The following is a 15,395-nucleotide window of genomic DNA, read 5'->3' as shown; positions in this document are numbered from 1 at the left end:
CCAAGAAGTCAAACAGGTGAAAAAACTATACCTGTGATATGCTACTTTTATGTTAAATAAAAGGAGGGTAGGGAGATGAGGATATATAGTTGTATTTACATAAAGCAAGTTTAGAAAGAAACATCAATAACAATTGGCTACTCTCTGAAAAGAGGTAAAAATGGGACAGATCAGAGATTTTTTTTTTAAACCTTGTGCATATGTTAGTGAAAAAAGTGTAAGTGAAAGTCTCTCAGTCGTGTCTGACTCTTTGCGACCCCATGGACTATACAGCCCATGGAATTCTCCAGCCAGAATACTGGAGTGGGTAGCCGTTCCCTTCTCCAAGGACTCTTCCCAGCCCAGGGATCAAACCCAAGACTCCCGCATTGCAGGCTGATTCTTTCTTTACCAGCTGAGCAACCAGGGAAGCCCCATATGTGTTAGTAACTTAGTCAAAAACTAAAATACATATATTTAAACTACAATAAAATCACAGAATATCTTAATAGGAAACAGGGAGGTCAAAATAAAGATTCACCTTTATGCTATATCATTTTAAGACATTAAGATTCAAACAGAATAATCAAGTAACAACAGTAACTGAAGAAAATATTTTAAATCAAGATTTTAAAATTCAAGATAATTTATAAGCATTCTTTGTAATTATTTCAGCTTTAAAACTAACAAATGGCACAAATCTGAAGACTGAAGTAGAAAAGCATAAACACATTGAAAAATGATTCTGAATAATATAAACTTTACACAGTAAGCCTAATATTTTTCTGGCATCTACAGATAGAATAAATGAGAATTTTAAAAATCATAGAGTAGGGGAATACATGTAAATCCATGGCTAATTCATATCAATGTATAACAAAAACTACTGTAATGATGTAAAGTAATTAGCCTCCAACTAATAAAAATTAAAAAAAAAAAAAAAAAAAAAAAAAAAAAAAAAAAAAAAAAAAAAAAAAAAAAAAAAAAAAAAATCATAGAGTAAAATAAAACAAATCTTTTTAAAAGAAATCCAAAAGAAGTTAAAATACATAACGCACTAATGAAATTATCAAAAGTAAATATGAATTATTACTAAAGGCAACTGCAAGTTTATAATTCTACACTATATTTTATCATATATAATCAGCTGCAAGTTTTACCTTTCATTTTTGAGTGTGTATTAATCAACGGATCAGAACAAATCCTGCAGGGCCACCATGGGCGTCTCTTGAATTTTGCCCAGATGAGATCTCCAACTTCATACTTCAGTGGCGTAGCCTTTTTCTTGGGTTGACACTTTAGACAGACAAAACATGGAGCATCAATAAAAATCAACACTTTTAAAAACAAAACATCACCTTCCCACACGCCTTCTGAGACAACATGACCTAATGAATACTAGATGAAAACACTCCACCTTAACAACAATTACAAAACAATTAGAACTAAATTATTTTGTCTTAACTGTTTATAACAGTTGGTAGTAGCTCTCAATTTATATTTGCTTGACATAAGCAATCTACCTACATTCTAGGAAAGTAAGTATTTCAAATTCTAAAAAACTAAAAACTGAGTAACAGAGAAACAGAATCATCCCAAAAGATACCTTTGCCTTAGTCCTTGGATCACAATACAACATAGGGTGGAAGCAGGGAGCCCAAGAAAAATTTTAATAATATCAAGAGACTCTGATCCCATTACAATGTTACATGCCAGCTACATCTCAATAAAACTGGAGGGTGGGGAGGATACTGTGGTCCCTTGGGCAGGTGATATTCTCCATCCTTCTCAAACATAGACATTTCTATTAATTAATTAACAATAAGAGCCAGTGGTTAAGAATTCTCCAGTCAGTGCAGGGGATATGGGTTCAATCCCCAGTCCAGGAAAATCCCACAAGCCAAGAAGCAGCTAAGCCCATGGAACAGAACTACTGAGCCCGAGTACCCCAGCTACTGAAACTCACAAGCCTACAGCCTGGGCTCTGCAGCAAGAGGTGCCACTGCAACGAGAAGCCCATGCAAAGCGAAGGAAGAGCTGCTCCCGCTCACTGAAATTAGAGAAAGCCCAAACTGTGGAAAATTCTGAAAGAGATGGGAACACCAGACCACCTTACCTGCCTCCTGTGAAATATGTATGCAGGTCAAGAAACAACAGTTAGAACCAGACATGGAACAACAGGAGTATGTCAAAACTGTATAATGTCACCCTGCTTATTTAACTTACATGCAGAGTACACCATGTAAAATGCTAGCTGGATGAAGCTCAAGTTGGAATCAAGATTGCCAGGAAAAATATCAATAACGTCAGATAGGGAGATGACATCATGTTAATGGCAGAAAGCAAAGAGGAACTTAAAAAGCCTCTTGATGAAGGAGAAAGGGTGAAAAAGTTGACTTAAAACTCAACATTCAAAGAAGATCATAGTATCAGGTCCCATCACTTCATGGCAAATAAATGGAAAAAAAATGGAGACAGTGACAGATTTTAGTTTCTTGGGCTCCAAAATCACTGTGGATGGTGACTGCAGCCATGAAATTAAAAGATGTTTGTGGCTTGGAAGAGAAGTTATGACAAATCTAGACAATGTATTAAAAAAGCAGAGACATCATTTTGCCAACAAAGGTCTGTATAGTTAAAGCTATGGTGTTTCCAGTAGTCATGTACAGATATGAGAGTTGGACCATAAAGAAGGCTGAGCACCAAAAAAAAAAAAAAATCAATGCTTTCAAGCTGTGGTGCTTGAGAAGACTCTTGAATCCCCTGGACTGCAAGCAGATCAAACCAATCAACTTCTAAAGGAAATCAACCTTGAATATTCACTGGAAGGACTGATGCTGAAGCTCCAATACTTTGACCACCTGATGGAAAGAGAGAGCAGACTCACTGGAAAAGCCCTTAATCTTTCCCAGCATCAAGGTCTTTTCCAATGAGTCAGGAGGAGAAGAGAGCGAAAAGGGATAAGATGATTGGACAGCATCACTGACTCAATGCACATGAGTTTGAGCAAACTCCAGGAGATAGTGAAAGACAGGGATGCCTGGAGTGCTGCAGTTCATGGGGTCACAAAGCAGTCAGACATGACTTAGTGAATGAACAACAACAACGTCTTTTAACATCCCATTAACAGTACAGGTCTCCTGCCCTGAGAGAAAGATGGTTTTGTGTTTACTAGGACTGAGCTTCCCACCTGATAAAACACACACAAGAGTGTCACATATGCCAAACTGTTTCTAGGTAGCTAAAAATAGCACCTAAGGTACTTGGACAAAGGATTTGTACATTTACTCCAAGGAGGCATATAAACAGGACTTTCCATAAATTCTAAGTCTCAAAAGAGACTTGATGAGTTCCTGTTTCAGACCCGATTGTCCCTGCTTACTGCCTACAGATGTACCCACCTGGAACATATTAAGTGTTCAATAAAGAATATGCTGAATAGGGACTTCCCTGATGATCCAATAACTAAGATTCTCACTCTCAATGCAAGGGGCCTGGGTCTGACCTCTGGTCAGAGAACTAGATCTCACGTGCTATAACTAAGAGTTCAGATGCTGCAACTAAGACCCAACACAATCAAATAAATAGGATTTTTTTTTAAATGAAATATTTGTGAATTAAATGAGTGAAATCATTAAATAAAATAATGATCAGTAATATCTGGGGCTCAAGGATACCAAAGTACTGGGCTCAATTCCATGATTTGTAAGTTACCATTCAACTTTAAGATTGCATTCAGAGAGAGGTAATTCTCACAGGATACCCTTACTAAAAATAGTCTCAGGCACCCCTGGTGGCTCAGCGGCAAAGAATCCACCTGCCAAGGCAGGAGACATGCATTCAATGCTTGGTCCAGGAAGATCCCACATGAGAAGGAACAGCTGAAGCCTGTGAACCACAACTACTGAGCCTGTGCTCAGAGCTCAGGATCCTCGACTGCTGAGCCCACGTGTCACAACTACTGAAGCCCACTTGTCAAGCCTGTGTTCTGCAACAAGAGAAGCCACCACAATGAGAAGCCCACACACTTCAACTGCAGAGTAGCTTCTGCTCACCACAACTAGAGAAAAGTCTGCACAGCAATCAAAACCCAGCACAGCCAAAAGTAAAATAGTTAAAAATAACACTAATGCCTAGTGAGTCTTGGAGACAGTAGGTGCTTAATAAATTTTTTTAAAAACAGTGTCATTAGTTCTTCATGTATATAGTTACTAGGAACAGAGAGAGAAACTACAATGTTTCCTAAAAAGACTTTTTGAAAAGCACAATGCAAAGGAACCATTTTTACCTATTATCATTCTGTAAGTTATCAGGAAAAAAAAAATTACTTCAAAGCTAATAATGGCTTCAAAACTTTAAAACCATTATACCAAGATGGGACAGAAAAACAAATCTGGTCTTTCTTGCTGGTCCATGGTTAAGAACCTACCTGTGAACGCAGGGGACATAGGTTCAATCTCTCTAGGCCAGGAAGTTTCCACATGCCATGAAGCAACTAAGCCTGCGAGCCAGAGTCCAGGGCACCACAACTCATAAAGCCCACACGCCATAACTCCTGAAGCTTGTACACCAAGAGCCTGTGCTCCACAACAAAAGAAGCCACCATGAGAAACACATGCATCATAATGAAGAGCAGCCCCTGCTCACAAATCCCAAATGCTGCAACTAAAGATCCCACATACCGCAGCTAAGATCCCACACAGCCAAATTAATGTTTAAAAGGAAGACAGAAGATCTAAACAGATATTTCTCCAAAGAAGATATACAGAAGGCCAACAGGCACATGAAAAAATGCTCAACATTGCTAATTATTAGAGGAATGCAAATCAAAGCTATAACAAGGTACCACCTAATACTGATCAGAATGGCCATCACTGAAAAAAAAATCTACAAATAATAAATGCTGGAGAGGTATGGAGAAAAGCGAAAACTGGAAAACACTACGGAGGTTTCTCAAAAACGAAAAGTAGAGTTGCCATATGATCCAACAATCCACCTCCTGGGCATTATCCAAAGAAAATTCCAACTGGAAAGATATATGCACTTCAATGTTCACAGCAGCACTATTTACAATAGCCAAGACATGAAAGCAACCTAAATGTCCATCAATAGATGAATGGATAAAGATGCAGTATGCATATACAATGGAATTCTGAAAGTCAAAGTGTTAATCACTCAGTCGTGTCCAACTCCTTGCGACCCCTTGGACGGTAGCTCGTCAGGCTCCTCTGTCCATGGGATTTCCCAGGCAAGAATACTTGAGTGGGTAGCTACTCCCTTTTCCAGGGGATCTTCCCAACGCAGGGACTGAAGCCAAGTCTCCCAAATTGCAGGCAGATTAGCAGATTCCTTACTATCTGAGACATCACGGAAGCACAATAGAATTTCTACTCAGCCATAAAAAGGATGAAGTAATGCTCTTTGTTGCAACATGGAAAGAACTAGAGATTATAACACTAAGTGAAGTAAACTGGACCAAGAAAGACAAACAACATATGATATCACTTATATATGGAATCAAAATGTTACAAATGAACTTATTTACAAAACAGAATCAAACTTTGTTGAGTATGAATTTATGGTTACTAAAGGGGAAGATGGTGGTTGATAAATTAGGGAGTTTGGGATTACCAAATACAAACTACTATATATAACGTAGATAAACAGTGTAAAGCAAAGGGAACTATATCCAATACATTGTAACAAACTAAAATGGAAAAGAATCTGAAAGCACAATATGTGTAACTGAAACACTTTCCTTTACGCCAGAAACTAACGCAATACTGTAAATCAAATGTACTTCAATTTAAAAAAGTTAACAACCAACAAGAGGCCTGTTAAACAAATTATGCAGAAAACAATGAAATATGCAAAGTGCAGATGAAGTTAAGGGATACTGAACGTGTAATACACAGCCTTACATAAGTTGTAGCAAGTATTTAGACTAGAAACTATGCCTGAACTATAATGATGAAAAAATAAGTCACCGAGAAACACAAAAAATAGTTTCATTAAACTAAAGGTATCATGGGTGAAGATTTTCATAAACTTGAAACATTAATTTTCTCCTTACTATTTAATTCATTTACCAGGACAACCAAGAAAAAACAACAATCTGAAAACCTACTGGGAAAAAATGCCTATACAAACACATATTAGTAATGAACAACAACATCCAAATACTAGTGATCTTTTTTTTTAAAAAAATTGTTTTTGGTTATTTTCAGTTCGCTGCAATATCTTCGTCGCAGCACATGATCTTAGCTCCCCCGCAAGAAATACGGATCTTAGTTCCCAGATTGGGATGGAACAAGATTCCCCTGAATTGGAAGGCAGATTCTTAACCACTGGACTGCCAGGGAAGTCCCTATAAGTGACCTCAGTTTATAAAAAATTAGAAACGGGCAAGAATTTCAGACCAAAAACAGGCTTCCAAGCATGAAAATAGAGAAAATAAGAACAAAGGAAAATTAAAGGTGGGGTGGGAGGGTGGGGAAGGAATATGACTCCTTAGAAGAGCTTAAAAATACCACCTTAGATAGAAAGACTCTGGAACAACTCCTTGTAAAAGCCCATAATTCAACTAAAAACCTACATACAAAGCACAACAAGAAACACAAACATGAATTCCTGACTCCAAAATTCCTGGAGATAGCAGCAAAGACTGGAGTGAAGAAGTGTCATCTAAGCTTAGACTGGAGGACAGGCATATTTCAGAACAGCTGTATCCAATCAGATGAAATATACTGGTGCTTTCCCAAGTGGCTCAACAGTAAAGAATTCATCTACTGAGCAAGAGTCATGGGTTTGATCACTAGGTGGGGAAGATCCCTTGAAGAAGGAAATGACAACCCACTCCAGTATTCTTCCCTGGGAAATCCCATGGACAAGGAGCCTAGCAGGCTATAGTCCATGGGTTCTCAAAGAGTCAGACACAACTTTAGTGACTAAACAACAACCTAAAATACAACTATATCCTTATATAAAAGGAAAATCTGGACACAGAGACAGACACATATAAGGAAGTGATGTGAAGGCACAGGGAGAATGCTTTCTACAAACCAAGGTTCGACAGAGGCCACCAGACGTTAAGAAAGGCATGGGACAGATTCTCACAGCCCTCAGAAGGAACCACCCCTTACCAACAACTACTGGATTTCTAAAGCCTAAAACTTTCACTTTCCCTTGAATTTCCATCAAGGGGTCCAAACCAGATCTATAATGGCTTTCTAAGATGAAACAAGCTCAGGTGGTACAGGCAAAGTTGTGTTCTACCTGAATGCTACCAGAGTGGATAACCCTTAGATACCAGGTTCTTCCCAGACATACTTAAGTAGTAAACTATACATCAACCAAATCATACTACAACAGCAATCTTTCTTTCCTTTAATTTAAAAAAATTTTGTGGTAAGGATAACTGGGCTTCTCTGTTGACTCAGTGGTAAAGAATCTGCCTGCCAATGCAGGGGACAAGGATTTGATCCCCGATCCAGGAAGATCCCACATGGTGAGGAGCAACTAAGCCTGTGCACCACAACCACTGAGCCTGTGCTCTAGAGCCCAGGAGCCACAACTCTGGAAGCCCTCGGGCTGCAACTCCGGAAGCCTGATTTCCCTAGAACCTGTGCTCTGCAACGTGAGGGGCTACTGCAGTGAGAAGCCAGCAAGCTACAACTAGAAAGTAGCCCCCGCTTGCCACAACTAGAGAAAAGTCCACACAGCAACGAAGATCCAGCACAGCCAAAAGCAAATTAATTAAAAAAAAGAAAAACTTAACTGCGATTATCCTCTAAACAAATTTAAAATATAAAACCCATTAGTATTGTATTTTGGTATATCAAACAATATCTTCTAAAATAACTTTTTAAGAATGTACAGTGAGGACTTCCTTGCTAGTCCAGTGTGCTTAAGAGTCTACCTGCCAAAATAAGGGACACCGGTCTGAACGCTGGTCCAGGAACTACGACTGCACCTGCCTCAGGGCAACCAAGCCTGTGCGCCACAACGACTGAGCCTGCGCACTCCAGGGCCCGAGCTCCGCAACAAGAGAAGCCACTGCAGTGAGAAGTCCATGCACCGGAGACTAGGGAACAGCCCCCACCTGCCACAATTAGAGAAATAAACAAGAATGTACAGGGAAACAGGTCTTAATGTGGGGGAAAACTAATACTGTAATGACAATTATCAGAGGACTTATTGTAACTCTAGGGCTCAGCTGTCATTTTAGGCAACAGTAACTGCAAAAATTAAACTCACATAAGAAGACAATAGCAATGTACAAGACAAAATGCATCTCTTTAGATGCTTGATTATTTGATATCTAAAAACTGATTTCCATAGTTCATCCATTTTGAGAACAACTTCAACTCCAACAGAGTATAAATACAAAATCCTCTGGCTTATAAACAAGTAAAATTCATATTCCAAAGTTCTGTTAACAGTCTGCTACTGCTTCTATCAGGTTTCCCTGGTGGTTAAGTGGTAACGAATCCACCTGCAAATGCAGGAGACGTGGGTTTCAATCCCTGTCAGGAAGATCCCCTATAGAAAGAAATGGTAACCCACTCCAGTATTCTTGACTGGAAAATCCATGGACAGAGGAGCCTGATGGGCTAGAGTCCAAGGGGCTGCAAAAAGTCAGACAAGATTTAGCAACTGAACAACAACAACAACTGCTTTTATCAATTCCAAAAGGAGAAAAAAATATGTTTACTAACTTATTTAAAATACCAAGTTTTGGGACTTCCCTGGAGGTCCAGTGGTTAAGATTCTGTGTTTCCACTGCAAGGGGCAAGGGTTCAATCCCTGAAAACTAAAATCCTGCATGACTCAGGCCACAATCCAAAAAAAGCTAAAAAAAAATTACAAATTACCAAATATTAAGCATTAGTCTAAAGAATTACATTATACAGGACTATCTGAATTTTCCTTTGGAATTTCAACTTTTCCCTACCTATTCTTTTATTCTTATGCTAAAAGTAGGTAGTTTCAGTATTTTACAAATAGGACACCTAAGGTGACAGATTACATAAAACTCACTGTTGTTCCTTTAACCTATGAATTTTCTGAGTAAATAAAATAAAAATTATCTTACATTTTATAAGTTGGGTGGTTTATAGAGCACTTTCCAATATGATTTCATTATAACATGATAATAGCAAAGCTTACCTTTATTTAAGTCTACAGGTAGTAGACCTCAGGGACTATAGTGACCTTAACGAAAAGGAGACTTCTCACACTGTGTCCAACACTTAGCTCTAGCAGTACTTGGCAAACAGTGGGTGTTCAATCGTTACTGTCTGGCTAACCCCCCAAAATAACTAACATGATATTCTTTATTGTTGAAGGAACACTTAGGCATATTATTGTTGTTGCTCAGTCAGTCAATCAAGTCCAATTCTTTGTGACCCCACGAACTGTAGCCCAAGAGGCTCCTCTGTCTACTGAATTTTGCCAGCAAGAATACCAGAATGAGTTGCCACTTTCTCCTCCAGGGGATCTTCCAGACCCAGAGATAGAACCTCTGTCAGCTAACTCTCCTGCATTGCAGGCAGATTCTTAAAGATTGAGCCACTGGGGGAGCCCCAAATTTCAAGGAACTTCCCTAGCAAATCTGCTGTATAACAAATACCATTGGGGGACTTCACTGTGGTCCAGTGGTTAAGAATCCACCTGCTCATTTAAACAACATGGGTTCGATCCCTGGCCTGGGAAATTCCACATGCCAACTGGCAACTACACCCGTGCACAGCTTCTGAGCCAGCTCTCTCTAGAGCCCATGATCGACAAGAGACGTTGTTAACAGAGCAGTATGAGCACAGCCCTTATCAGGCAGCCAGTGCTGTGCCTTTTCACTCTGCTCCCTATTACTAGGCAACAGGTCTCGCTCAGCCATTGGCCGCTGCCTCAGTGGGCCTCGCCCACAAGCAACCATCAACAAGGGACTCTTAGTTGTCCTGCTCAGCTATTGGTCAGCAGGGCCCTGCCCACAAGTAACTATCAATGAGGAACCATCAGGGAAGTGATTCAGCCAAGCGTCAGTGGTGAGTGGTTGTCATGAGGTTGAGTGTGAGGTAAGAGGCAGATTCAGGCCTTGTCCTGAAGGGCCTCCAGCTCACTTAGCCTTTGGCCAGCAGGTGAGCTGGAGGGCCCAGGGAACAGACTGGGGACTATGTCCTGCAGGGCTCAGAGCCCTCACTAAGGCCCGCCACTAGCCTTGGCCCAGGCTTTGAGGAAGCAGTGAACCTCTCCCCCATCCCTGTCTCTGCAACCTATTAGCAGTGGTCATTTGTCTGGGCTGCAGTCAGTGAGACCTGGTCTCCCCCATTTGGGTGGCCTGAGGATACTGAGGGCCATTTGGGTTGGGTGCCTAGCTCCCTCAGTGATGACAGCTGGGCAAGATGTGGGAACCTGGCCCTGACGGAGCTGCCAACTGAGTTCTGCCTCCTCTTAGTCAGGACTATTTCCATATTCATTGGAAGGACTGACGCTGAAGCTGAAACTCCAATGATTCTTTGGCCACCTGATGTGAAAAACTGACTCACTGGAAAAGACCCTGATGCTGGGAAAGATTGAAGGCAGGAGGAGAGGGGGATGACAGAGGATGAGATGGTTGGGTGGCATCACCGACTCAATGGACATGAGTTTGAGTAGGCTCTGGGAGCTGGTGATTGACAGGGAGGCCTGGTGTGCTGTAGTCCATGGGGTTGCAAAGTTGGACAGACTGAGCAACTGAACTGAGCTGAGACTTGGGAGAGTAAAAGTTGTGCCCTGGCATCTTGCCCTTTCTTGTAAAGACAGAATAACAATCATTTGGTAGAGATTTATAGAAACATTGTTACCTAACCACCACCTGACCTCAAGAACAAAAGATCTAACACCAAGAAGTCTGCAACAACTAATCACACCCCTCCCCCATCTTTTGCTTTTAAAAGGGCTTGTGATGTAACAGTTATGTGAACCTAGCTGGGATGGCAGGGGGCTTGCTGGTAGACTGGATGTGTACGCTAAAACAGAGAACTCAAGGATCACTCCTTTATGCCTTAAATACTGCAAAGATGGAGTTCCCATTTATTAAAATGGAGAAGACTACAGGAAAAGCAGGTTTGGGGAAATAAAATCTGGAATTTTGTCTTAAACAAGTATAAAACTCCATGGGACTGCCCTGAAGGTCCAGTGGTTAAGACTCCCCACTTCCCACTTACACTGCAGAGGGCACAGGTTTGATCCCTGGTTAGGGAACTAAAGTCCCACATGCCTCGGGACAACTAAACCTGCATGCCACAACTGAGCCTGCAAGCTCTAGAGCCCATGCTCCCCAACAAGAGAAGCCTGCACACTGTAACTAAAAGTGTACTTTAACAGGGTTAAAGTGCATCCCAACCACATCACACAGGGAGTAACTGCTAAGAAAAATAACTGTTCTAAGTGTAACAATCTAGCCAGCTACATTTAGGCACAATAAAAAATCAGGCACTTTGCTGAACATTTAATTATTTCTGATGTCACAGTAGCTTCCAAGAATAGGGTAGGAGGGTGTTTTTCTTCATACCATGCTGGCAAACACTGAGGCAGAAATTAATTCATTTACCCAGGTCCACAAAACTATTACTAAAATATCAATGCAGGGATTCAAATCTGACTCCAATAAAATGCTTTTAACACTGCACCAATCTATTCACTGAAGATAAACCAAAATTTTCTTTACATAAGATTTTACACTTTACAAATAAATTTTCCACACTATTTAAATATAAATCATATCCCCCTAACCATTTTAGAAATTCAAATATTCCCCCATCAAGAACAGCTATTGGGTTGGCCAAAAGGTCCATTCAGTTTTTCCCATAAAATGGCTCTAGTAGTACTTAGTTGTCTTTAATTTCATTAAAAACAATTCGGTTAACGCTGCATTGTGATAGTTGTCATACCACCGTGCATTAAAAAAAAAAAACAACTTATCAAGGCTGGAGAATTTTTGTGTAGCCATTTTAATACTGAAGATGGAAGGAAAAAAGCAACACTTTTGGCACATTATGTTTTATTATTTAAAGAAAGGTAAAAATGCGACTGAGATGCAAAGATTTGTACAGTATGTGGAGAAGGTGATGTAACTGATCAAATGTGTAAAAAATGGTTTTCAAGGTTTTGCACTGGAGATGTCTCACTGGGCAATGCTCCACAGTCGAGCAGACCAGTTGAAGGGGATAGCAATGAAATCGAGATACAGAGAACAATCAACATAGACCATGCAGGAGACAGCTGACATGATGAAAAGTGGATACTATATAATACTGTGGAACAGAAAAGATCACAGAACAAGAGAAATGAACCCCCACCAACCACACCAAAGACCAGTCTTCATCCAAAGGTGATGCTGTGTATACAGTGCTATTGGAAGGGGATCCTCTATTATGAGCCGCTTCTGGAAAACCAAACAATTAATTCCAACAGGTACTACTCCCAGTTGGACCAACTGAAAGCAGCGCTAGACAAAATATGAATAGAACTAGTCGACAGAAACCACGTCATCTTCCATCAGGATAAAAGCAATACCACACTGCATGTTTCTTTGATAACCAGATAAAAACTGTTACAGCTTAGCTGGGAAGTTCTGATTCATCCACTGTATTCACCGGACAAGGCACCTTTGGATTTCCATTTATTTCAGTCTTTACAAAATTCTCCCAATGGAAAAAATTTCAATTCCCTGAAAGACTGTAAAAGGTACCTGGTACAGTTCTTTGCTCAAAAAGATAAAAAGTTTGGGAAGGTGGAATTATAAAGTTGCCTGAAGAAATGGCAGAACGAAGTGGAACAAAACGGTAAATGTGTTGTTCAATAATTCTTGGTGAAAATGTGTCTTTTGTTTTTACTTTAAAACCGTAGGAACTCTTTGGCCAACTCAATAACTTCAGGGAATTCCTCGGAGGTATAGTGGTTAGGACTCAGCGCTGTCACTGCCAAGGTCCAGGTTCAATCACTTGCTGGGGAACTTATAAGATCCCACTAGCTGCACAGCATAGTCCCCTCAAAAAAATCAACTAATTTTCAAAAGTTTATTCATACAAGCAAAGCCACTGAAGCTGTTCTGTAGCTATCAACACATTTTCAGATTTTCAAAGAGCATTTTCTTCAGCTACAAAGGGCAGTGGCTAAAATCTCAGAAATGGCAACTACACTTCAGTTTAAAAAAGAAATCTAAAACAATGTGAGAGAACGTGGAATAGTTTAGAAAAGCGGTACTTTAAATGTAACTTAGTCTCATCACTTTTTAAATGATGGAAGAAACGGAAATAATACAGATAGATGTTGGACAGGTACCTGGCTAATTACATAGTACCTATATGTTTGACCCTAAAGGAAATCAACCCTGAATATTCACTGGAAGGACTGATGCTGAAGCTCTAATACCTCCATGTGATGCAAAGAGCCAACTCACTGGAAAAGACCCTGATGCTGTGAAAGATTGAGGGCAAGAGGAGAAAGGGACGACACAGGATGAGATGGCTGGATGGCATCACCGACTCAATGGACATGAGTCTGAGCAAAGTCTGGGAGATGGTGAAGGACAAGGAAGCCTGGCATGCTGCAATCCACGGGGTTGCAAAGAGTCAGACATGAATGAGCAAGTGAAGAAGAATAAATACATTTGAATGCTACACAGAAATTTTCTGGTGCTTCCCTGGTGGCTCAGTGGTAAAGAATACTTCTGCCAATGCAGGAGATGGGTTCGATCCCTGATGTGAGAAGATTCCACACGCCATGGGGCAACTAAACCCATATACCACAACTACTGAGCCTGTGCTCTAGAGCCCACATGCTGCAACCACTGAAGCCCGTGCAGTCTAGGGCCTGTGTTTCACAACAAGAAAAGCCATCACAATGAGGAGCCTGTGCAGCACAACTAAAGAGTGACCCCAACTCTCTGCATCCAGAGAAAAGCCTATGTACCAAGGAAGACCTAGGACAGTCAAAATTAATTAATAAATTAAAAAAAACACTGAATCTCTGAAGTCAAACTTACAAAGTTATAAAGGGCCTAACACAAAATTACAACTCAAAAGTAGCTGCTACAATATTATTCACTGTGTTTCTTTGCAAAGGTATTACTTCAATTACTTTAAGAATTAATACAGCAGGAAGGCAATGCAACCCACTCCAGTACTCTTGCCTGGAAAATCCCATGGGAGGAGCCTGGTAGGCTGCAGTCCATGGGGTCACTAAGAGTCAGACACGACTGAGCAGCTTCACCTCCATGCATTGGAGAAGGAAATGGCAACCCACTCCAGTGTTCTTGCCTGGAGAATCCCAGAGACGGGGGAGCCAGTGGGCTGCCGTCTATGGGGTCGAACAGAGTCGGACACGACTGAAGCAACTTAGCACAGGCACTTAACCTCCATTTAACACTATGTTTAGAGAAACATTTCAAATTCAAAATAATTGACCTAAGAATATTTAAGTAGTAACACAATTCTGATGCTATTATATAATTTACATAGTATTATAATTTATTAAGATTCCCCAGTAGCTCAGCTGGTGAAGAATCTGCCTGCGATGTGGGAGACCTGGGTTTGATCCCTGGGTTGGGAAGATCCCCTGGAGAAGGGAAAGGATACCCACTCCAATATTCTGGCCTGGAGAATTCCATGGACTGTGTAGTTGAACATGACTGAGCGACTTTCACTTTCTAGAACTTATTAAAACATGAGTGTCCTCTCTGAGGGATAAACTATTGCCAAAGAGACTGTGAAAGACAGAGGGACCAAAGGACTTGTCCATGACTGTGAGATAAGTAGGGTAACAAGATAAATAGCTATACTATTCTGTGCATTTGTGATTCACCAATACTTTGGCCACCTGATGCGAAGAGCTGACTCAGTTTAAAAGACCCTGATGCTGGGATTGAGGGCAGGAGAAGGAGATGACAGAGGATGAGATAGTTGGATGGCATCACCGACTCAATGGACATGGGTTTGGGTGAACTCCGGGAGTTGGTGATGGAGAGGGAGGCCTGGCATGCTGTGTTTCATGGGGTCGCAAAGAGTCAGACACGACTGAGCAACTGAAATGAACTGAACTGAACTTACACTGACTAAATTTAAAGTCTTAAACCTTCATATACATTTGCTTATAATTAATGAGGAACTGCATACACTGCCAGTCAGCGTAACAGAAATGTATGGGCTTAATTCCTGCTATGCTCTTAAACCACCTGTGAGACTCTGAAGGGTCACTTTACCTCTTTGAGTTGGCAGTTTGTTTCTCTGCCTGTGAAAGTAGGATAATAATGCCTCCAATTTTGTAGGAGGCTGTACAACTCTAATACTATTTTTAATCCAGTACAAGAAATCAAAAATAAATGATAGCTATTTTTAGTCAGTGATTACAATTCTTCTACCTAATGAGAATTGTGA

General features: G+C 40.5%; 1 protein-coding gene across 4 annotated transcripts in view; it reads right to left on the bottom strand.

The window, feature by feature from the left end:
* The window catches only part of NSD1 (nuclear receptor binding SET domain protein 1), a 146,522-nt gene that overhangs the window by 83,148 nt on the left and 47,979 nt on the right, over positions 1-15,395 (bottom strand). For all 4 annotated transcript variants that reach the window (XM_020873992.2, XM_020873990.2, XM_020873994.2 and 1 more), the window contains exon 3: positions 1,140-1,275. In XM_020873992.2, coding sequence (XP_020729651.2) covers positions 1,140-1,275 — 136 coding nt within the window. The remainder of the gene's footprint in view (positions 1-1,139; positions 1,276-15,395) is intronic.

This window comes from Odocoileus virginianus, chromosome 3 (genome assembly GCF_023699985.2).
Source record: "Odocoileus virginianus isolate 20LAN1187 ecotype Illinois chromosome 3, Ovbor_1.2, whole genome shotgun sequence".
Classification (NCBI taxonomy): domain Eukaryota; kingdom Metazoa; phylum Chordata; class Mammalia; order Artiodactyla; family Cervidae; genus Odocoileus; species Odocoileus virginianus.
This window is presented reverse-complemented; position numbering and strand designations above follow the sequence as displayed.